The sequence below is a fragment of the Marmota flaviventris genome, chromosome 6 (assembly GCF_047511675.1).
Source record: "Marmota flaviventris isolate mMarFla1 chromosome 6, mMarFla1.hap1, whole genome shotgun sequence".
NCBI classification, from domain to species: Eukaryota; Metazoa; Chordata; class Mammalia; order Rodentia; family Sciuridae; genus Marmota; species Marmota flaviventris.
This window is the reverse complement of record NC_092503.1, coordinates 74095048-74119179: the sequence shown is the minus strand read 5'-3', so window position 1 is coordinate 74119179 and position 24132 is coordinate 74095048. Positions and strand designations below refer to the sequence as shown.

Sequence of the window (24132 nt, the reverse complement as noted above, 5' to 3'; positions counted from 1 at the left end):
TTAAATAGGAGAATATAGAAATCCTACTAGCTTTCAGAACAGGGAGAGAGCTTTGTGTTTCTCCTCCTGAGGGCTGAAGTAAATTTGAGTTACTAATTAAGTGCAAAAAGAAAGTGTCAGAAGAGTCACTGAGTAACTCAAGTAGTGCAAGGAAGTCCAAGCTTCCAGACAAAACATCAGTAGACAAATCACAGTTGAGATTTCATTTCTTTTAATACAAGGGCACCTCATCCTGCACCAGTCTCCAAGAGCATTCTATTCAGTGTCCAAGGAAAAATAGTTTCTTTGAAGGAAAATCAAAACCTTCATGTCTTTGGAAAGAAATAAGAGTTTCAAAGAAGCAGCACAAAGCTAGAGGTTTCTCAGTCTCTACACAACCAAACGTTTTTGTGTCTTCAGTCATTTATACAGCTTTCAAATGGACATGGTGCCACATACCCTGACTCAAAGTCTGCAAGGGGTTGAGCAAGACTCGTTGACACATTAGGCGTGGAAAGCTCTGAGAAAGTAAAAGTGCTGTGCTAATGTCACATGGTTTAGTTTTGTTTAAATTTTTATCCGATTTAGCAGACTTCTGGTCTCACTGAGGTTTGTGGTTCTGAGCCATTTTTTCATGTTCATTTACACATGTATTTTTTGTTGTACTCTCCTTTTCTTTGTCAGATTTTGGACATCTCTTCTAATTTCCCCATAAATAGAAAAGCCAAACAAAACTGCATTTGGGACAATATTTTCTCCAGAAGTATAAGAATAATTAAGACATCAACAGTGGAACTGCAGGAAAAGTAGGAAGAGAAAAAATGTTAACAAGAAGGAAGAACTCAGATGTCAACTGAGATTTTTATCACTTGGAGATATTATCTCTCCAAAATACAAGAGTCACATTAGGATAATGAGATTATTGGCAGAGTTGTCATGTAAGGTTGCACAGTTTGTGTAGTGCATGAGTACCCAGCCAGGGAATCAGGAATAATGAATATCCAGACCACTCTCTGCCTCTACCTGAAGGGAAAGGCTTTTGAAATTATGGAGCCGTTACTCAAGATGCTGCGCCTGCCCAAAGAGGCCATCTTCTTCCAATCTGTACAAAGGTTCCATCTAAGCTAGACATCTTAACTATGGGTGATTATTAGATTCCAACAGTGAGGGATGAGTGCAACAAGCAGGTAGAGGGATTTTGCCTTCTTCTTTAACCCCTTTCTGTCAACTCGGGAACTACAGATTTTCCCAGCAGCCCTCCTCACCTCTCTCCCTTTCCACTAACATTTTTCTTCCCCCTACTTTTTATGCAATCTCATTCTTCTTTCTCTTCCTTCCCCTCATCTCTCCCTCTCATTTTTTCCTGCCCTTTACTTTTACGTCCAGGAGACAGACTGATGGACAAGAACTGTTCCTGTCTTATTGATCTCCTCCTTGAGTCATAAACATCAGTAATATCCCTGTAATCACCGGAGTTTCTGCTTGTGGTCAAATCTTAATCCAACTACATAGTAGAAACTTCTTTAATCTTTTTAATATTCTGCCAAAATGCCTGTTATGGTTTAGATATCCCCTTAAAAGCTCACATGTGAGACAATGCAAGAATGCTCAGTGGTGAAATTATTAGATTATGAGAGATGTGACCTAATCGATGGATTAAAACAAAGATATGGATTAACTGGGCAGTTACTATAGGCAGATAGGGTGTGGTTGGAAGAAAGAGGTCACGGGGGTGTTCCTGTGGGGTACATATTGTGTCACTGGTGAATGGAGTCCTCTCTCTCCCGCTCCTTCCTGGTTGCCTCATCCTGAGCTGCTTCCCTCTGCCACACCCTTCTTCCATGATGTTCTTCCTCTCTTTGGGCCCAGAGATGCAGAGTCTGCTGACCATGCACTGAACCTCTGAAATCATGGGCCAAAAAATTTTTTTCCATGTCTAAGTTGTACTTGTCAAATCTTTTGTTCACAGCAATGAAAAAACTAACTAAAGTACTACCCTGTCCCCAGTGACCAGAATCCAGGAACTGCCGTACAGACAGAATCAGTGGCCTATTAAATTAACATAGCTTGTGACATTGATACCCACCTGCATCACTACAGACAGATATATTTTCATTTAAAAGGAAGGTGCTTGGTATTCTGTGTCTTGGCTGTAAGGTCGGAATCTCACAGGGGAGCTATCTGGCTGAGGTGAATCACAGGAAACTTTTTGACAGAAGCACCCCTCAAACATGTGCTTATTATACCATTAGTACTTCTTTTAGGTATTTTTCACAGAAGGGCTTGAGACAAAATTACCAGCCTCAAATTCCTGCCTCTCTTCTTCCTTGATGCTTATATACTTCAGATTATGATCTTCTCTCTAGAGGGCTCATATCAGAATTTTCAGATTGACTGTCCCAAAAGTCATAATGACCTTTTTCTCAGTCAGTCTCATCCAGAATCTACCCTTGGTGGCCCAGCATCTATTCTTCATGCCCCAAACCTTCCCAAGCAGTTCCTGCCATTTAATTCACCACTAATGACCCGCAAGACTGTCTCTCCAATTGTTTTTTTTTTTTTCTTTTCTTTTCTTTTCTTTTTTTTTTTTTTTTTTTCATGGTACTGGGGATTGAACCCAGGAACACTTAACCACTGAGCTACATCCACAGCCCTTTTTTTTTTTTTCTTTCTTTGAGACCAGGCCTGACTAAATCACTGAGGCTGGCTTTGAACTTGCAATCCTCCTGCCTCAGCTTCCCAAACCACTGGGTTTATAGGCTTGCACTACCATACCCGGCTGCAGTCTTTTCTTAAACTCCATGTCCAGGCATGTTCACACAGTGTTTCTCAAACACTTGGGAGTTCCCAAACTGAATTTCCTATCTCGCCTCTCTGCTGCCCCAGACCACGTCCCAAGTGCCGACAAGTCATTGACAGTCTGGGAGTCACACACACAATCATGTCTTCATTCCTCCTAATGCCTCCCAAGTCTGTCTTCCTTCTGCACTCACCCTCACTAACAGTAGACGACAGTAGATTATCACTGTCTTCTCTTTGCAAGACAGTTACAAAAGCCCCAAAGAGTAATCCTGGGTCCAGTATCTCACTTCTTCAAATCCCCCTTTGTTTGCTGCCAGAATGACTTTTCTAATCTGCAAAGCAGAGCATATTTTTCCTTTAATAAAACTTCTCATACTCCTCCCTTAAGAACTCCTACTGCAAAGAGAATAAAACAGGTGGTTTGGGAAGGGTCAGGAGATCAGGATCCGGAAAGCCCCATCCACAGCCTGAAGTTTCTTTTTAAGTCATTGCTGTTTTTTTTTTTTTTTTTTTAATCCTAGTCTGGCAATTCTCTGTTCTATTCTATGTAATGCATGATTTTTGTTGTTGTTTTAAATGAAAATCCCGTTTCCCCAAATAATCAAGCACAAATGATCTGTAGAAAGGTACTTGTTTATTCTGTCTCATCAGAAAAACCTGAGGCCCTCCAGTTTGAGAAGATAGGATCCTAGTTGAAATCCACATTACTTTGCATATGTTACAAGGACTTTCTTGACAGATGCCTGTTTGTCCCTGCAGCTTCAGCCCTCTAGCAAGCTTCCTAAAGTCCAGTTACACTGAACCCCTGACAATTCTGTGACTATCATACTGAGACATTCAGGAACCACCTTAGTGGAACAGAGGCTGAGACAGTGAAATAAACCCCCAAGTGTATTGAACTGTTACCCTTTGTGGTGTGACATGTTGCTTCTCTGTCCCTGTATTCTTCTCATGAGACCCTGATAAAATCACTGAAGCAGACTATTTACACATGATGAAATTGTTACCAGGGAAACCCTAAATAAACCCGCTAGGTTTACTTGTTCTTAGTTAACTTAAAAATCTAATTTTGGAAGTCATGTAGCTGGACAATACATTGTTAGTTTCTTACTAGCTTTACTGTACATAACACCTCTGATGTGTGAGTTAGGATGGTAATGGTTGCCTAGGTTACTTTTCAGGGACTTGAAACTGGAAACACTGACTCTTGGGTTTGCAGGTGTCTGATGAGTGACTAGAATGAGATCTCTGTCTTCATATTATGTCTGTTCCCTTTGCTGTCTTAATAGTTAAGGTCAGGTTCTACTTGGCTCTACCTGTTGACATTTTTGCTTGCCCATTTAAAACTGGTATGTGTTTTATTGTCCTTCAGCCCTACCATTAGGCCCAGATGAAGCTACAAGACCAGGATGTTTGCAAAGGATGATGGTAGCAGCTACAAGAGTAACTCAGCAGTTCCTAGAACAAGTTGACGGCTTGCCTATCTCATGCAAGAAGAAATATCTTCTGGAACTGTGCTCCTGGCCAGTAGAATATTACCAAGCTCTGGCCCATCCCAGCAAATCCATAGAAACTCACATGTCCCTTTTTTCAGGTAGCAGCCTCGTCCCTTGATCAGTGCTATCTCCCTCTAGCTGAAGCCCCAGTTACTTGCTTTGGCTGAAGCACAAATAAAGCCTTGCCTGTATGTTCATGCTCACTTGACTTGATTTTGTTTCTATCACCAAGTCTAAAGCTCCCGACTCCAATATTGGAAACAATGCTATTTCAAGATGTTTGCTTCTGCTGTCTTCTCAAACAAGAATGCACTCCTTTTCCCATCTATCTATTTATCTTCTAAACCCAGCTCAAGTATCATCTTGCCTTGTGAATTTTACCACAACAAACCCCGGCAGGCTGAGTTAGCCATCCCTCCCTTTATACCACCTAAGTCCAGATCCCTCCCTTGACATGCACCTCACTAGGTCATGATGTGTTGTTCACAGTACTCACTGGACTTTGCAATGCTTCAGGAAAGGGTCTGTGTCTTATGCATCTTGGCCTTCCCAAGACCAGTTCCATGTGAGATACATGGTGAAATGGGAGGTCCTATGGCTATGATATACCGTTCATTTGGGTTGATTTGGCTGATCTGGATGATTGTGGGGATATTCCTCTGTCTCTCCATACTCTTTTAGTGTCCCTCTGTCAAATAAGAGGAACTCAGACCAGCAAGGATACTCCAGTCAAGTATGTGTCAGGAGCTCTCCCCCAACCAATGAGCCCTCCAAGTATGTGTTGAGCCCTCCAGACCGGACACACAGTAGGTACGCAATAAACATCTACCAGACATTTGGGGTTTTGTTCATTTTTGTTTTGGATTGTGTGTGTATGTGTGTGAGTGTCTGTGTTTTGTTTGTTTGTTTGCAGTACTGGGCATTGAACTTAAAGGCTCCACTCATGCTAGGCAAACACTCTACCACTGAGCTACCTTCTCAGCCACTCTGCTAGACATTTGAATGAACCAATGATCAGCACCAATGTTCTCTCAGGTTACGCCCCCTTATCTTTTTTCAACATTACAAAGAATCTAGAAATCTCTGAATCCTCACAACCCAATTGAGTGTCAACATAATGCACTCAATAAATGCATAATAAATAAATGAGTGAACAAAAGAACTAATATCTTCATGTGCATTCCAAAGCTTCTTAAAAAGTACCTGCACCCATTTTACCTTTTCACTTTGATACCAGGTGTTTTCCAACATACCAAGGAACTGGTTTTCCACTCAGGAATGGAATTTGACAAATCAGTGATGGTTGAAACTTTTTTTGAAAACTTTATTTGATACTGATGTTATATTCTAAAATTTCAGACTTATGTTTCGAAATTTTGATCTCTTACAGGAGAAGATATTTTGGGGGGCTTTGATCTCCACCATGTCTAATATGATTTAATGGACATGAAACTGTTGTCCCCAAGGCAAGGACAACCCTGCTTCTAGGTATATATGCTCAGTAAAATATGAATTTGAGGGGCTGGGGTTGTGGGATCAGTGGTAGATCACTTGCTTGGCACATATGAGGCACTGGGTTCCATTTTCAGCACCACATAAAAATAAATAAAATAAAGATATTGTGTCTATCTACAGCTAAAAAAAAATTTAAAAACATGACTTTGAAGTGTGGTACTACTCTGAAGCATTTTGCTAGAACTAAGTGAAGGTACTGGTGTTCTACCTAGCCCACTGGGAGTGCTCAAAGGATGTCTTGCTCCTCACTTATTCATTCTCACCCAGCCCTGATCATGGAATATAAGATCTGATGCCTCTGAAATTTCAAAGTAATGCTGTTTTAGTGGAGAGCAATGAGAACTTTCTAGGACCGCCATTTAGTTATAGCCTGGATGCTGAAACTAACAGGATGCACTTTTTTTTTTTTTTTTTTTTTTTGGTCTGGACATAAACCAAGTAGATAGAAACTTCAGACTGGGATTGTCCTCATAAACCAAGTAGATAGAAACTTCAGACTGGGATTGTCCTTCCTAAATTCTAGAGCAATGGTCTCTTTTATTTACTTGTTTTTTCTTCTGGTGTTGAAGACCAAACTCAGGGCCTCACATGTACCAGGCAAGTGTTCTTACCACTGAGCTCTACCTCAGCTGTGTATGTTTTAATTCCATACTTCTACCAGTAAAAAGGTTCTGATCCAGTAACCTCAATATATGCATGATTATTTGTTTATAAATTGTATACATGTATTACCCTAGTAATGGATTTTTATGTTTTCATAAAATCCATCAAAATGGAAATTTAAAGGATGATTTAGAAGTGAATAGATATAGAAGATCTCATATTTTCTCCTCTGACCTCAGTGGACTGTCATAATTGGCGCACTGGTTGAAAGGACTCACAACAGCTTCTAGAAGGCTTGGTGGGAGCAAGAATCTCCAATGTCAACTCACTAAATAGGCCAGGTTCTAAATCACCCATTGGCTCACTCCTTTCCACAAATCATTTCAAAAGCAATTGGCTTTACTTTTATGAAAAAAAATGATAATTCAATGAATGATGATTTAAAAAGCTTTATTTCCAATGGAAGCAGCTTTTTATGGTCATGCTAAATGCTATAATTCATTCCAATTGAAAGAGCTAGGCTGCTGATTACATCACCGGATAAGGAGACAAGCAATGAAGCGGCAGTGTGTCCTTGAAGCACGTCAGAATGGGCTGGAATATAAGGGAAAGGAGGGCTTTATCTTGCAGGTTAAAATGCTGAACAACTTAATTTTCCTTTTCACCAAATCATCAGTCATCTGCACGGCACTTTAAAATATGTTTAAGATTTGTGATAATAACAAGTGCTGCAGTGACACTCAGTATGGTTCTCCACTCTGGCATGTCCCATTACCGTGGCCTGAAGGGAAAGCAAAGAGGAGAGACAGACAATAAACCAGGATAAATAGGCAAAATTGGAAAATGTTAAATTGTAGCCAACTGAAGTAAATAGATAATGTTTGCATATTCTCCATTTCAGGATATATTTTCATTCTAAAAGGTCGAGTTCACATCATGTAAGTAGGCTACAATTTCTCCCAACCTGTTCCCTGTCATCCACACCCTGTTCTCATTCTGAATAAATCCAGCCCATATCCACAAGGCAAATGATGTCTTTCTTTATTCCTTCATTCCTTCCTTCCTCCTTTCTCCCTCCCTCTACTTTTTTTCCTTTCTTTTCTTCCTTCCAATGTTGGGGATCCAACTTTGCGCCTTGTGCATGCTAGACAAGCACTGTGACACTGAGCTACCTCCCTAACCCCTGTCCCACCACCCCCCCAAGAAAAGCCCACCAATTTATTTTTATTTACTTATTTATTTTTCAGTAGCAAGGATTAAACCCAGGGCCTCATGCATGCTAGGCAAGCAGTCTCCCAATGTACTACATCCCAGCCCACTGAATATTTTTTTTTAACTTTTAACTTTTTTCTTAGCATAATAAATATTGCAGGTATTGATGGGTTACAATATGATAACTTGACATATGTACAATGTGTAATGATCATGTCCAGGTAACAGCATTTTCATCTTTTTAAACACTTGTCGTTTTTTTGGTGTAGAAAAACTTTAAATCTTTTCTTCTAGTTCTCTATAAAAATATAACAAATTGTTGTGAACTATGGTCATCCTACTGTGCTGTAGAATGAAAGGATTTACTCTTCCTGTGTCACTATATTTTATTACCTAATATCCAACCTCCTCACACCTTTCTTAGCCTTTGGAGGCTACTATTCTACTCTCTACTTTTATGAAACCAACCTTCTTAAATTAGCTGACTTTTAAGTAAAGGGTACAAATGCAACCCCTGACTACAAATGACCAAGAAAAGATAGGTCATTAGATACCTTCAGCATTAAATGCCATGGATATGCTCTATAGTATGACTCTGGTAGGCTATTAAAACTTTTCTAATGCCCTTGAAGTTCTTACCTTGGTAAATGCTTTGGCCACACAACATGTGGCCTCCGAGGTGATATTCTTTGGTACCAGCATCGTTTTCTTGGATCTTGCTGGAGTGGGGTATGCCCGAGAGAAGCAGCAGCCCATGCACTGATAAATGGGAGCACCCAGCTTGGAGAAATATTTGTTTTCTTTTAGCTTACATTCTGGGCAACCTATCAGACAAAACAAAACAAAACAAGAAGTCAAATAATCCAAAAAGTATTTGAAGAGAAACTATGAATTTTTCCTTATTATGGGATAGCAAATATTCTTTTTTTCCATGGAGAAGAATAGATAATTAAGTAAATACTTTTGGCTGTATGCTGGTTTTCATATATAATATATATTTATACTGATTAGAGTTATCTTCCCAGGAAAACAATTTTTGCAGAGCTGCATGGGAAATTTTAGTTGTAGTGGTTTCTCTCTCTTCAAGCATGGAATCTTTATCCTAAAGCTAATAGTATGCTTAGAGCGAGCATAAAACTTGACAGATGAAAATGCTATGTTTATCCGAAAGGAGAGTTTTGCCCAGAGGCAAAATATTTTCCCCTTTAGAATCTGCTATTGTTTTTTTTCCCTGTAGAAACTCCAAATACTGACAGAGAAAAATATGTCAGAATTAAGACAGCTTGGTGAGTGTAGATAGAGAGCCTGATATTACAACAAGCATCTGCACTTGGGACCAAGGATTAAAATATTACCATTCATCTAGAGAAAAAACATAACCTGCAGTAGCTTACAATTTCAAAGCTGATGGAATTATATCAGCCACTATATGAGATTCTCAAACAATACAGCCAAATTTACTGCATAAAATGGTTTTGTTAACTGATGTGAAAATTCATCCACAGAGGCAACGTTAAAATCTTCTCCTCAAATCTTCTGGGAGAAAGGGAAGGGTGGGCGAGTGAGCTAACTGAGAGCATTTTCTTCTTGTAAAACCCAGATAAAGAATAATAAGAAATCTATTTCAAATGAAAATGTACAGGCTGCTATTTAAGTGGATGTGTAAGATATCATTTTCACTGTACATTTTCTGAACCTAATTTGATTTTATGTTCACTGTCTACAAGTGCCTTGATATGTATCCAGCAGTGAAGATTTATCACATTTGAAAAGGAGGTAGAAATGTGATTAATGGAGTTATTGATGTACATCTAGAAATGCACGTTGTCCTTATTACTTCAAACACAAGTTTGGTCACGTACCCTGCATTGCAAACTCTCCATCAGGAAAGGAATGGAGAATATGCAGAAACACAGACAATGTGGCCAGAATGACAGCTGCATATTTTCTGTAATAATCCATGGCTCTTCTGAAATAAAGACATGACAAAATCATCATCTTCATTATCACCATCATCGTCATATCATCATCATCATCATCATCATCATCATCTCATCTTGGCTTACCAGCTGCAACAACAATCATCAGTTTTAACCTTATTATTTATATAGTCACCGAAGGATGTTGCTTTCAGCTTCCAACATACTCTAAAGCCTCATAAACAACAAAAAAAGCAAATGTTCCTTTTTTTATTTTTAATAGTTGTAGATAGACAGCATACCTTTATTTTATTTATTTATTTTTTTAATGTGGTGCTGAAGATCAAACCCAGTGCCTCACACATGCTAGGCAAGCACTCTGCCACTGAGCTACAGCCCCAGCTTGCAAGTCTTCTTTAGGAAAGAGATAGGAAACTGAATCTTTCCATTTCTCACATAAACAAGTAAATGGGGCTTAATAATAACAACAACAATAAATTCTCTTTTAAAATATGCCATCCCTTGGGCTGGGATTGTGGATCAGTGGTAGAGCACGAAGTGGTAGAGTGTGAGGCACTGAGTTTGATCCTCAGCACCACAAAAAAATAAGAAGAATAAAAGTATTGTGTTCATCTACAACTAAAAATATTTTTAAATAAAATTAAATATGCCATCTCTTTAAGAAGCCTCAGTGTCCTCATTTGCAAAACAGAACTTAAACTAGATGATATCTAAGACAATATATACATCTATATAAACTTGCATATGATATATAAAATATTCAAGCATTTGAACCTATCCTTCCCATTTCTATATCCCCAAGGTGGAGAATTGGGGGTGGGGGGAATGTTAGTCCCTCCTGCGTTTTATTCACTGATGGCAGGTGATCTGTAAGTCTCATCAATGACTAGATACCAACCTAGCTGTATGGCAAGGGCAGACAATAGAGAGTGTTAATCAAAGTTTTCTATTTAGAGCTGGGTGCAGTGGTGCACGCCTATAATCCAGCAACTTGGGAGGCTGAAGCAAGAGGTTAGAAAATTCAAAGTCAGCCTGGACAATTTAAAAAGACCTTGCCTCAAAATAAAATAAAAAAGGAAAAGGGTCTAGAGACTTAGCTCAGAAGTAGAAGCCTTCTGGGTTAAATTCCCAGTACTGGGGGAAAAAAAATAGCACTCCTTGCCTTACACCTGTCGACCAGTTTTACCCAAGGATTCTGAGTGCATGAAGCAGGCTATCCAAGTCAGCTAAGGTATTGACCATATCCAGGCATTGACCTCACTTCCCCTGAAAATAAGGAGACAGAAAATTGGATTTTATCCCAAAATGTCTAGGGAACATCTCATGTGAGAGCAAAGGGGTGATTTTTTTTATCCGTGTGTTTAAGTGAAAGTGTTATGGATTATTCATGTCCAAACCATGAGAGATAAGAGGCAGAGTCATTTACTAACTAAAAAAAAACAATTCAGAACATTTAAAGGCAAAAACAACACCAATTACAGTAGAAAATAGAAGAGGAAAGAACAGTTCCCAACTCATTTAATGAGGCAAGGATTAACCTGACACCAAAACCAAAGACAGTATAAAGAAAGAAAACTATAAACAGTATCTCTCATGAAATGAAATGCAAAAATCCCAAACAAAATATTAGTGAACTGAATCCAGCTATGTATGAAAGGAATTAGACCAACATGACCAACTGGGAATAGTCAAAGCATGCAAGGCTGATTCGGTATTTGAAAGTATAATCCACCATATCAACAGGATAAAGAAAAAAAAATTATGATTATTTCAACTGACCCAGTTAAAACATTTGACTATTTCTAATACTCTCATGGAAAAAAATTTCAGTAGAGGCCAGGGGTATAGCTCAGTGGTAAAGTGCATGCATGGCTCTGGGTTCAATCAGCAGCATCCAAAAAAAAAAAAATTCCAGAAAATCAGAATTAAAGGATTTTTCTCAACTTGATGACTAACATTTACAAAAAATCTATAGCTAACATCATACTTAATGTTGGGGGAAAAAACTGCTTTCCCCCTAAGATTGTGAACATGGCAAGATATCCACTCTCACTTCTTATTCAACATGGTATTGAAAATTCTAGGCAGTAAAATTGGGCAAGAAAATTAAATTAAAAGCATACAGATAAGAAATAAAATTATCCATACTCATAAATGACATGCTTATCCATGTTTTAAAAAAATGAAACTCCAAGGAACCTATGAAAAAACTTCCTGGAACTAGTTAGTGAGTTCAACATCATATGACACAGATCAATATATAAAACTCCACTGCATTTCTATACACAAAAAAATTGTGGAAATAAATTTAAAATACCATACCATTTACAACTTACCAATACATCAAACAAAATACATCAGGACTTGTATGCTGAAAATTACAAAATTCTGATGAAATAAATCAAAAGACCTAATGGGAAAACATCATTTTCATGGATTGAAAAAGTCAACATAGTTGAGATGCCAATTCTCACCAAATTAACCTGTGCCTTTAAATGAAATGCTATCAAAATCCCAACATTGGATCTGGGAATGTGGCTCAGTGGTAGAACACTTGGTCCAGTATGCATGAGGCTCTGGGTTTAATCCTAGAACTGAAAGGAAAAAGTTCCCAGAATAGTTTTCATAGATATAACTAAGATTATTATTATTACTTGATAATAATATTGAAAGGCAAGGGATATAGAATAGCTAAAACTATTTTTAAAAGTAAAAACAATCACTGTTTTCAGTGTAAAGACTTCTCAGGAATGCAAGTATAGCTGAGTGATAAGAGTGCTTGTTTGCCTAGCAAGTGTGAGGCCCTGGATTTGATCCCCAGCACTGCACAAATAAATAGATAAATAAATAAATTGGACACATTATATAGCTAAAGTAATCAAAGCAGAATGATTTTGGCAAAGGGATAGATACATAGACCAATAGGGCAAAGAAGAGAACTCAGAAAGAGACCTACGTAAATATACATATGTCCAGCTGGATGGATATATATATATATATATATATATATATATATAGTTGTAGATGGACACAATATTTTTATTTTTATTTGTTTATTTTTATGTGCTGCTGAGGATCTATCACTGAGCTACAACCCAGCCCCCCAGCTGGTTTTTGACAAAAACAACAAACAACTAAGTATTTCAACCTTTTCAACAACTGCTGCTAGAGCTGCTATGTATACACAAAAGGAAAAAGAAGAAGATAAAGAAAACTTAAGCTAAACCTCACACTATATATAAAAACTAGAGCAAAATGGATCAGGACCTAGGGCTGAGTGAAGAGAGAGTTTTTAGATTTGGCAGCAAAATATGACCCATAGAAGGGAAAAATGACAAATTGTACTTCATCCAAATTAGGAGTTAATCCTCTTTTAAAAGGAAGAAAATACAAGTCACAGTCTTGGAGTAAACATTTCTAAGCCACATATCCAACAAAGGAGTAGAATCTAAATCATATAAAGAACTCCTGAAACTTAGTAGAAAAAAAAATATCCAGTTAAAAAATGAATATTGTGCTGGGCACAATGGTGTATGCCCATAATCCCACCAGCTCAGTAGGCTGAGGCAGGAGGATTGTGAGTTCAAAGCCAGCTTCAGCAATTTATAGAGGCCCTAACCAACTCAGTGAGATCTTGTCTCTAAATAAAATATTAAAAAGGGGTGAGTTATGTGGCTCAGTGGTTAAGTGCCTCTGTGTTCAATCCTCAATTCAAAAAAAAAAAAAAAAGAAGAACGCAATAAAGAGGATTTATAGATGAAAAACTAAGCATACACGTTCAGCATTTTCATCCAATAAGGAAATGCAAATTAAAACTGTAATTATCAGAGTGGCTAAAATTAAAAATATAACACCAAATGCTGGCATGGATACAGAGAAATAGGATAACTCAGACATTGCTGATAGGAATGTGAAACGTTACAACTACTCTAGAAAACAGTTTGACAGTTTCTCATAAAACCAAACAGATACTTGCCTTATGACTCAACAGCTACACTCTTTTGGCATTTATCTCAGAGAAACGAAAAATGTGTTCCTACAAAACTTGTGTATAGATGTTCATAAAAACTATTTCTAATAGCCTAAAACTGAACACAACACATAAATGCCCTTTAAGAGATGAATGGTTATACAAACAATGGCACATCCATACCATGGAATAATAGACAGCAACATAAAAGATACACACCGCAGCTTGCATGGACCTCAAGGGAAGTATGCTGAGTGGAGGTTGCATGCTATAGAGTTCCATTTATATAATGCTGTTGAAAAATAGATTAGCAGTTTGAAGAAGTTAATGTAGGAAAGAAGTTGAGGGAGTCTTGTGGTGATGGAACAATGTGCATCTTTATTGTAACATCAATCACACTAGTCTATACAAGGGACAAAATTGCATAGAACTATACACACACACACACACACACACACACACACAAACACACACATGAGTGCCTGATACTAGGAAAACCTGAATAAGCTCTATGGTTTGTAGCACTGTCAATTTTCCGGATTCACATTGTACTATAATTACATAAAATAATTATTATTGGTAGAAATTGGCTGCAGGGTGTATGGACCTCCCTATATATTTTTAAATTTTTTTTTGCAATTTCCTTTAAATCTATAATTATTCAAATTTAAAAGCTTTTTTATGTTTTAATGCATTTGAGATCACATAAGATGTCAGGCACAGTGGCATACATCTGTCATCCCAACTACTCAGGAGGCTGAAATGAGATCACAAGTTCAAGGCCAGCCTGGGCAATCCTATAAACATATATGAATATAACATGGTGAATCTCACCATCATGTACATACACAAGACACTAATGAAAAAAAAACTATAAGTAAATAGCAGAAAGATCAGTAGAGCAGAAGGAAGGAAACAGGGAGGGAGAAGGGAGAAAAGGGAAATATTGAGGACTGAATTTAAAAAATTTTATTCCATGCTTTTGTAATTATGTCAAAATGAATCCTATTGTTATGTATAACTAAAAAGAAACAATGAAGAATAAATTTAACAAGTTAATCAGTGGAAAAATAATAAAATATTTTCTAATAAGGGCTGGAGAGATAGCTCAATGGTAGCGTACTTGCCCAACATACATGAGGCCCTGGGTCCATTCCTCAGTAACACAAAACAAAACAAACAAAAAATGTGTGTGTGTGTGTGTATGCGTGTGTGTGTGTGTGTGTCAAAAACTTCTAGTGATTTTTCACATAGACTGATGTAATATGACCATGTTTTTGATAGATATTTATATTAACCCCTAAAACTAATTTTTAAGTATAATTTGTTGCCCACAATCCCAGCCACTTGGGAGACTGAGGCAGTACAAGGCAGAACAATCACAACTTAATGAAACCCTGTATCAAAACAAAAAAATAAAAGGATTAGGAAAGTAGCTCTGAGGTAAAGTTCCCCTGGTTTAATCACCAGTACTAAAATAGTAGTAATAATAATAATAATTTGTCAGGCAGCAGAACAGTTTATAATATAGAAATACAAACTTGTAATTATGGAAGTGAAAACATATATATGTCAGTATTTCCACCTGAGATATATAACCCTAAGTTACTTATATATAACTAAAGTTTTATTTATATATACACATATATTATATATCTCTAACATTGAATAAACCCTGTGTTAAGTCAGTGTGATCTTTAGACCCCCAAATTCTTTCAATGGTTCTGAGGTCAAAATGACTTCATAATAATGCTAAAATGTTGCTTGATATTTTGCTTTTCATCCCCTTGAGTGTTCAGAGAAATTTTCTAGATGCGGTATGGCATGTGATGTTCTATCAGATTGAATAAAGAAGCACACAAGTTCTCTTTCTGGGCCAGACATTAAAAAAATTTTGCACTATTACCAATGCTTTTTGTTTTGGAAATCATCATTTTTAAATACACATATGTTATTTGTGTTAACGTACAATGAGTTTCTTGTTTTTTAAATAAATAAATATTCTGAAACTTTTTCTACCATAGTTCCAAAACTATTCAATACTAGTAGATACTACCTCATAAACCAAGGTCTTTTGGACTCAAAAGTCTGAGAATTATTGCCCTAAGGAATATAAAAGCCATAGGAAAAAATCATGGAATTAAAACTGATTTCCTTTTTAAACTAGTATCATTTTCATGCTTTGATATTGCATCTCATATATTATGAAAATTCAGCCATTATGCAATGAACAAATATATCAAAATTAATTCAGAGAGAAACATTTATAACAAGATTGCAGAATGTAAAAACTTGAAGCCAATGCACTTTTTTTTTTTTTTTTCAGTACTATAGATCAAACTCAGAGCCTTGCAGCATGCTAGGCAAGTGCTTTACCACCGAGCTACATCTCAGCCCCAAGGAACATTTTAGAGTTTGCTTTATAATAAAGTAAAAAGGAGATTGAAAAAAATGGAATCAAAGTTACTGTTGCTATGGCTTACAATAGCAGAAACTGCTATCTTTTTTGTCTTTATTTTTTAAAAAGATGATTTAACCTAGCAGAAAGAGATTAATCCTCAAATTCTAGGTGTTTTGGAAAGTTTTGTTTATTTATTTAGCCATGTTGGGGATTAAATTTACAAGCTGGTAGATGCTAGGGAAACTTCCTACCACTGGGTCACACCTTCAGCCCTGAAAATATCTTAATAATTTTTATCATCCCTATCACCTTCAGGTATTTCTGTTTTAGAATTTGGAATAAAAAATTAAGAATGAAGCAGGAAAAATAATTATACTCAGCTGGAATTTATGATATTTTTCAAAAATATGCACAATGTAAAATCAGATTTACTAATCTTAGCCTCTTGTGATATTCCAAGAGAGTACCTTACAAAACATCATGGACCCTGTCTTCAATGTCCACTCAACATGTCCTTACCTCCTGCCACATATCTCATCAAAATAATGAGAATCCAAAAAAATGTGTGTTCTCAACTTGTACTGGAAGACCTTTCTCTCCCTTGTCAGTCTATCCCCAGAGTTCTTTAAGGAGCTGCCCAATTGCCAACTTCACTGTGAAGATTTCACCCAAGCTTAAAGCCAGAATAAATAACTGTCTCTACTGCATTCACATATCACTTTGCTTATAGTTCTTAAATGATGTCTCATGGTCCAGCCAGTTATGTACCTGTTATCTCTCCATCCACATGAAAGTTTCTTAAAGATAAATGCTATGACCTTTAATCCACCTCCACACTAGCATAAGGCACAAAATAGATGCTCAATACAATTATGTTCACTTGGAGTTTTTGAATGGTAATAGCAATGTCAATCATAAATTGCTAACACAGAGTTGTAATTCACTATAAGGAACAAGATAACCCTTGAATGACAACTTAAAATAAATGTTCAATTAAATAAAATATTTTCACATAAATTCATTAGTAATGGTATGCTCTGGCTTATGTAGTTGGTAGCTGGCTAACATGAATTTTATGCCATAGGCATAAAATTTTTATTTTATCATTTTATGATAAGATATAGAAGTAATATTAATTCAAAATGAACCATTAATATAATCGGGATTTAAATTGGATGTCTCAGTTTCTAGCAAATTATGCATACTACTTTATGTTCTTGGAATAAAGTGGCAATGAGCAAAAGATAGCATTGTTGAAAATATAAAAGAATGTAATTATCATAAACCATTATTAGTTAGTATGTTTACATATTATTTATTGTGATATATAATTAATGTATTAAGTGCTTTATGAAATAAACATTATACCAATGTACCATACACACACATATACACATCTATATGTATATAAACATATGCATGTGTGTATGCGTATATATGTACGTGTATGTGCATATATGTAGTTTGGTGTGGTGGTTGGTTCATGGTAATAGGGATGGAACCCCTCACAACTACTAGGTAAGCATTCATTGAGTTATACATCCCCAGCCCATATTATTCCAAGAAGGTTACAAGTGCTTCAAACAATGTGGCAGCCTGCCCTTCACTTGCAAATATGTTGCCATTGCTCCTCACTGTCAGAGAGTGGTGAAGTTTGTGGGTTTTCTAATGGTGATGATAGCTGGGGTGATTCATCTCTGCTCTGAACACCAGGAAACCCAAGTGACTCATAGCACATTTTTGAGATGACTGGCTAGGATTAAAGGTGTAGTCCTATGTTAACCCAACAGATTAAATCTAACTGACTTCTATAGGGTTGACCTATGGCTTCACCTCATTAACTTTGTCTGATCTAGCAAATTAAGGAGAGGAAAGTAAGCTGCCTTTGGTGATTGATCACTAATGAGAGGGAGACCCTTGAAGGAAAAACCTTGAGTCCCAGCTCATAGCCTGCCATGAGAAAGGTATTCAGTAATTGTTTATCAAACAAAGTTTAGGCCTGTAAATGCCAGCATTTTGCATGGTCTAAAGAAGAGAGAAACTGTTCAGCTTAATGAAAGCTTTGAAGGTGAAAAGTTAAGGAATTGTTTAGATTCCATCCCACCAACTTCCACAGACCAAGCCTCTGAACTTCTGTAGGTTCTAACCTCTACCTCTGGCCAAACAACCACCTCTGACAGCATGTGGATAACTATAAAGACCCTGAGTTATCAGTCAGGAAACTCACCTTGAAGTGGGTCTGACTACCAGTTTTCTTTCTTCGTGTGCCCTAGGCCCAGGAAGTAGTTCTTTCCCTTACAGTTACATTCTGAACTCTCAAGTCAGCATTGAATGTCTTTCATGATCCAGTGCTCCACACCCCCAACCTCAACAATCCTCCAGGTTCCCTTTTCTTCTGCAGATGTTCACGTGTTGCTTTTGGGCATTAGTGACCTTGAGACTTATTAACACATTCACTGAAAGTTTTTTTTCCAAATGAGGTGAACAAGAATGGCTGGGAAATTGGGTGGAAGAAGACAGACTGGTTAATATCCCCCACAATCCACCTCATCCAATCTTTGATGTGGATAATGTCTCTCTTTTAAAAAGAGAAGTTTTAGATACTTTGACAGGAGTTTGAATGCTATAAAGCACCAAATTTACAGGTCCAACTGAATGCTTAGAAGATGTAAAAACTGTGAATAAGAACCTGCTACATGCCAGGGAGTGACACAAGCATGGACAATACAAATATGAATAAGTTTCTTGCCATCTGAGGAACTCACAGCACAATGAAGGACTCAATACAAAGGCAAATAACTATGAACTGAAGTGATAATTGCTATAATGAAGTTATTTGCCGACATTGAGACTTTGGTAGGCTGGGAACAAGAAAATGGACAGATAAAAAAACCATGAGAATGTGTTTGATGGAAAAAAGAAACACGACAGCAGTAAATGTATGTCTATTGTTTTGACATTCATACGGGAGCTTCATATACTCACCATATACTCAAGCAACTTCTCCAGGAGGTAAAGATATCCCCAAAATGCCCCAGTACCAAAGAAAAATAAGGCCAGTCTCACAACTTGGCAGCACTGTTTGGAACAGGATTTCAGTTTACCAACCACTTAACAGTGTTTTCTGCTCACAAACTTTTTTTAAAAAAAAACCAACTTGTTTTCCAAATGAAATGGACAGAAAATAACTTTAAAAGCGGGTGGTGTTACCATAGATAAGAATAACATATAGAAGAGTTTATGAAGCTCAACAAAAATTAGACCTACAAAAATTTAGCCAATTTGACTAAATTTAAGGACTTCTAACATTCTATTTTAATTGCTACTTTAAAATGTTTCGCAGTGCTAACATAATTATGTAATTAAAATTTTGGGTTTTTTCCATTATCCTTCTGGTATTCTAGCACATCAGCATTTTCAAAAATTCTCTGCATACTAAATATATATTGCAAAAAATCAACAAGAATTTTGATGTGACAAACTCTATACCATAGAATATTGCTTCAAAGGAGAATTTCAGTCAAATGTGGCAGCATACACCTGTAGTCCAATTTACTAGGAGGCTGAGGCAGAAGGACCACTTGAGCCCAGAGTTCAAGACCAGCGTGGGCAACATAATGAGACCCCCCCCCCCATCTCAAAAACAAATGTAAATAAAAATAAAGAAGAATTTAAAATATTTTTTATTTTAAAATCAATACTATTTTAGTAATAAATACTATTAGGGTTAAAACAAGGTGTGATATTAATTTATCTTTCAGAAAAGCAAAATATCCAAAAAAGTTATATGAAACATTTTAGTAATATCAGAATCTTTCTTACAACTTTTTAACTTTTAAAATATTTTTAATATCTTTATTTTGTTTATTTATTTATTATATGGTGCTGAGAATTGAACCCAGTGCCTCACATGTGCAAGGCAAGTGCTCTGCCACTGAGCCACAACTCCAGCCCACAACTTTTTAATTTTGTGCATTATTTTTTGTGATGTTTATTTGAGCTGGTTTAATATAATCTTTTGACACATTAAGTTATCATTCACATTTAAAAGCACAAAAGCATAAAAACATTTAATCTGCCTAAGGCTTTTCAATAACAGGATAAATAAGACTTGATTGTTGTTTAATCAATCCCACACCTTACTTAATAAGGACTTTCTTCTGTGGTAAAACAGAGCAGAGGGACTGTGAAGAGAAGTCCCTTTGTTCATCGTCCCAGTATTTTTGCCTCTGTAGTAGTTTGTAACTGTCACGAAAATCTCTCCCCGCAGTGTGACCTTGCCATTCCATATCAAAAGGTGTTGCGTCTCCTTTTGTACCCCACTGGATCTATGCAGGCCCTATTAATGTGGAATATGCCAGGAGTGACACTGGTAAATTGTAGATGTTTCCTTTAACTGGCCTGGCAGTTCTTGCTTCCTGTCTCTTAGAAACCAGTTGATATGAAAGAAATGCTACTAGCTAGGGACCACCATAGGATAAGAAGGCCAAGCCACATGGAGAGACTCAGGAGGAGAAAAGGCCACAAAGAGAGAGGAAAAAAGCCCAAGAAGTAACGAGGTACCACACAAGTGAGTAAAGAAGCTGTCCCCAGTAAGCTGTGACATGACTCTAGTGCAGCCACTCTCTGACTGCACAGGAAATCCAAGTTATGACCTGCCCAGCTGAGCCTGATCTACCAATGGAACTTTGAGAGAGAACAATAATTGTTGTTTTATCCACTAAGTTTTCAGCACTTTTGTGCATGGCAAGAGATACAACAACTTTTTCGTTTAGTTTAGGTTTGGGAGTACTAAGGTCAAACTCATGACCTCGTACATGGTAGGCAAGGCACTTGACCCAGCTCTTAGAACAATTTTTATGATAAAAATTTCTCCAAAGTATAAAAAATGTTGGAATTAGCATTAAATGTAGTATCTGTAACACTGTTTTTGGTAAAATAATATCTTATATTTTAAAAATAAAACCTGGAATTGGGTGTGTAACTTAGTGGTAGAGTGCTTGCCTAATAGTGTAAAGCCCTGCATTCAATCCCTAGCATCACAAAAAATGAAAAATAAAAATAACACCTACCATTAACTGTGTAATAGATATTCTTTTGGAAACCTTGCCCCCAAATACATAATGATCCTGTATGGTTTTTTTTTTTTGTGTGTGTGTGTGTGTGTGTGTTTATGTGTGTATGTCTATCCCTAGGGATCAAACCCAGGGCCTCATGCCTGCTAGGTAAATGCTGTACCACTGAGCTACATTCCCAGCCCTCATTTTCATTTTTACAGATAAAGATATTTGTAGTACAGTGATAGGGCATTTGCCTAGCAGACATGAGACCATTGGATCAATTCCCAAAAAGAGCAGGGAGTGTATTCTAGAGGTAAAGTAACCTATAAAAGTTTACATAACTAGCTACTGGCAGAACCAAGATTTTAAAATGTCTCTACAATTCCAAACTCCAAGCTCTGAACCACACTTCACTACACTGCCTTCAAGTCATTATATTTTACAATGAGCATCTTAAATTTTTTTTTCAAACAAATTACCCCTAAATAAGATGCTAATGTATGTTTTTAGAGCAAGATTATTATGTGACAGCTTAAATATAAGACCATGTAACTTTTAATTTAAATATCATTTGACTTCAGTTTCTTCAAATCTGTTTTGCTTGGTTGTTTTGTCTTAGTTTTTTGTTTGTTTGTTTGTTTGAGTGATTGTTTGATTTGAAGTGAGATCAAATCCAAGGATTAGTACATGCTAAGCAAGCATACCACTGGGTCATATCCCAAGCCCTTTAAAACTGAAAAAATATTTCATCTGGACAAAGAGAAATGGCTTTGGCATTTAATTACTGATATAGTTATAAGGACAACTGTCTGATTTGTGGGGAGCAGGGAAAGGGGGAGAAGATTTGGCTTTGATATACATTCACTTGTATAATTGTCTTAACACTTTTGTGAGGAAGACATTATACAGCACCTATTTCATAAAATAGAAAACTGCATGCCAGAGAATTTAAAAGGTTTTTCAATCATCCAGAAAGTAATGTGGTCCTAAGATAGTACCCTTCCACTTGCACCACCCCTATAGCCTAGAAGTACACAGCTGATTTGTATCTCCCTCTGTTACTTTGATTCACACATGGATCACGACATTACAGTTGTCTTTTCTAATTGGATTTCCAATTTTGCTTGACTCCCCTAGTTTAGGCAAGCAACCCTTCTTAAGCCCCAGAGTATTAAGGATGCTAGGGAATTTCTATAATATCCCCTCTGAGCCTGATGAATAAAAAAAAATCACTGGATTACTTCATCCAACATTACAATAGTACTGCTGTAATGTTACACACCAAAACAAAACTGGCAAGACCATAAATTAATGGCAAACTACTCTAGGCTTTACAATCTAGAAAAATGGAAGTTTGGGGCTTTGAGCCAACTGGTCTCAATGGAAATATTAATTGAATCCTGTAAATTTTCTTCTGTGAAAGCAAAATAATCTTGATCCACTTTGGGACAAAATGTATATTACCTTCTAATTTTGTCATTTCTGTTCCTAGCTATTTGAGTTTTCATGTAAATTTGAGTCTTACATTAAAAAGAAGCCTACAATGAAGCCAGGCATGGTGGCACAAACCTGTAATCCCAGCAGATCAGGAGGCCGAGGCAGGAAGATCAAGAGTTCAAAGTCAGCCTCAGCAACAGCAAGATGCTGAGCAACTCAGTGAGAACCTGTCTCTAAATAAAATACAAAATAGGGCTGGGGATGTGGCTCAGTGGGTGAGTGTCCCTGAGTTCAATCCCTGGTACCAATAATAATAATAATAATAATAATAATATCATACAATGGAACTAAGAATCTGTGTTGAATATAATCATTTGCTCTTTTAATACTTCTTACATGCTAATTTTTCAACAGGAAATAGTGAGAAATATGACTCACTTAAAATTTCAATGAATTTTTCTGCAAAGAAATAATTAACTTAAGAAAACCAATGTTAAAATTGAAGTGAAAACACATAAACCATTCACAAATGGTGAGTACACTTTTTTTTTTTTTAAAGAATTAAACACTATAGTAAAGTATTACAATGCAACTTGGGCAACCAATATTTCAAATAACTGCAATTTTAAAAACACTTTTGCTCTGAGATTGGCTGAATCAGAGGGTGCAGAATCTGCAGCTATGGAAGATCAGCTATAAAGGTAGCTGGGAAAAAGTTTTCAGAAACTCATTAGAATGGCCAGTTAGACTCGGGAAAGTGATTTATCATTGCAAGGTCATCAAAAACAGTTGGAAGGGGCTGGGGATATGGCTCAAGCAGTAGCGCGCTTGCCTGGCATGTGTGCGGCCCGGGTTCGATCCTCAGCACCACATACAAACAAAGATGTTGTGTCCGCCGAAAACTAAAATGTAAATAAAATATTAAAAAAAAAAAAAAACAGTTGGAAGAATACTACTAAGGGTTTTTTTTTTTTTTTTTTGCAGCATTTTACAAAAGAAGAAAATGGAAACAATGTTGAAGAAATTCCAATGTTACTATTCGAAGTCTGCATGAGAACCTTTATTCAAAATGTAATCAGAAACTATGGTCATTCTGCTGAACAAGTTAACTACTTTATCACTAGGTCAACTTGCCAGATGTAGTTATCCATCATTTAAAAATTGATAATAAAACAATATCAGCAGCTTACATAATGTTTACTTGCCCTCTGTCTGGCTTCTGAAAGCTAGGGGAAAGAATGCCTTTCAAATGACATACAATAACTCTTGAGGAAAATTTTGGATACTGACAGGCACTATAGCAGCTCAGCAGGAGACATTTGGTTTCTGGCTTCTGATAATATCTTAGTCTATGGTCACCAGCCACAGTTTCACAGACTTCCTCCCAAATCAATCATGAGTGCAGAAAAAAAAAAAAAAAAAAAAGAATGATTAAATGCCTAATTTTCTTCTTCTCTGTTTATGCACACTATTCTCAAATTCTCTGTATTTATAGTCCTCTGTATTCTCAAATATTTTACTCCTCAATTAAAATACCCCAAATTATTTTATTCATATTACCTTTTTCTGGACTTTTTGCAGAATGTGTTCAGGGCAGTTGCTGGTGGATCTGAAGAGGAATTTTAATTTCGTCTGGTGATTTCTCTGTAACTGCAGTTAATAAAGTCCTCACCTGTCTTTTATACCAGCAGAGTAATAAAAACTGCATGTTCCCACC

At 36.7% G+C, this 24132-nt stretch overlaps 1 protein-coding gene across 2 annotated transcripts; it reads right to left on the bottom strand.

Moving 5' to 3' along the window:
- Nucleotides 1-6910: 6910 nt before the first annotated feature.
- Nucleotides 6911-24060, bottom strand: Cga (glycoprotein hormones, alpha polypeptide). 2 transcript variants are annotated; one of them, XM_027928364.2, is made up of 4 exons: nt 23976-24060; nt 9470-9576; nt 8247-8431; nt 6911-7176 (listed from the first exon to the last, which is right to left on the bottom strand). In XM_027928364.2, the coding sequence occupies exons 2-4, from the start codon at nt 9567-9569 to the stop codon at nt 7099-7101; spliced, it is 363 nt and encodes a 120-aa protein (XP_027784165.1). In that variant the 5' UTR covers nt 9570-9576; nt 23976-24060; the 3' UTR covers nt 6911-7098. The 2 variants fall into 2 exon arrangements, with proteins under 2 accessions (XP_027784165.1, XP_027784166.1); XM_027928365.2 differs by lacking the exon at nt 23976-24060 and adding an exon at nt 18146-18198.
- Between the last annotated feature and the right edge of the window lie 72 nt (nt 24061-24132).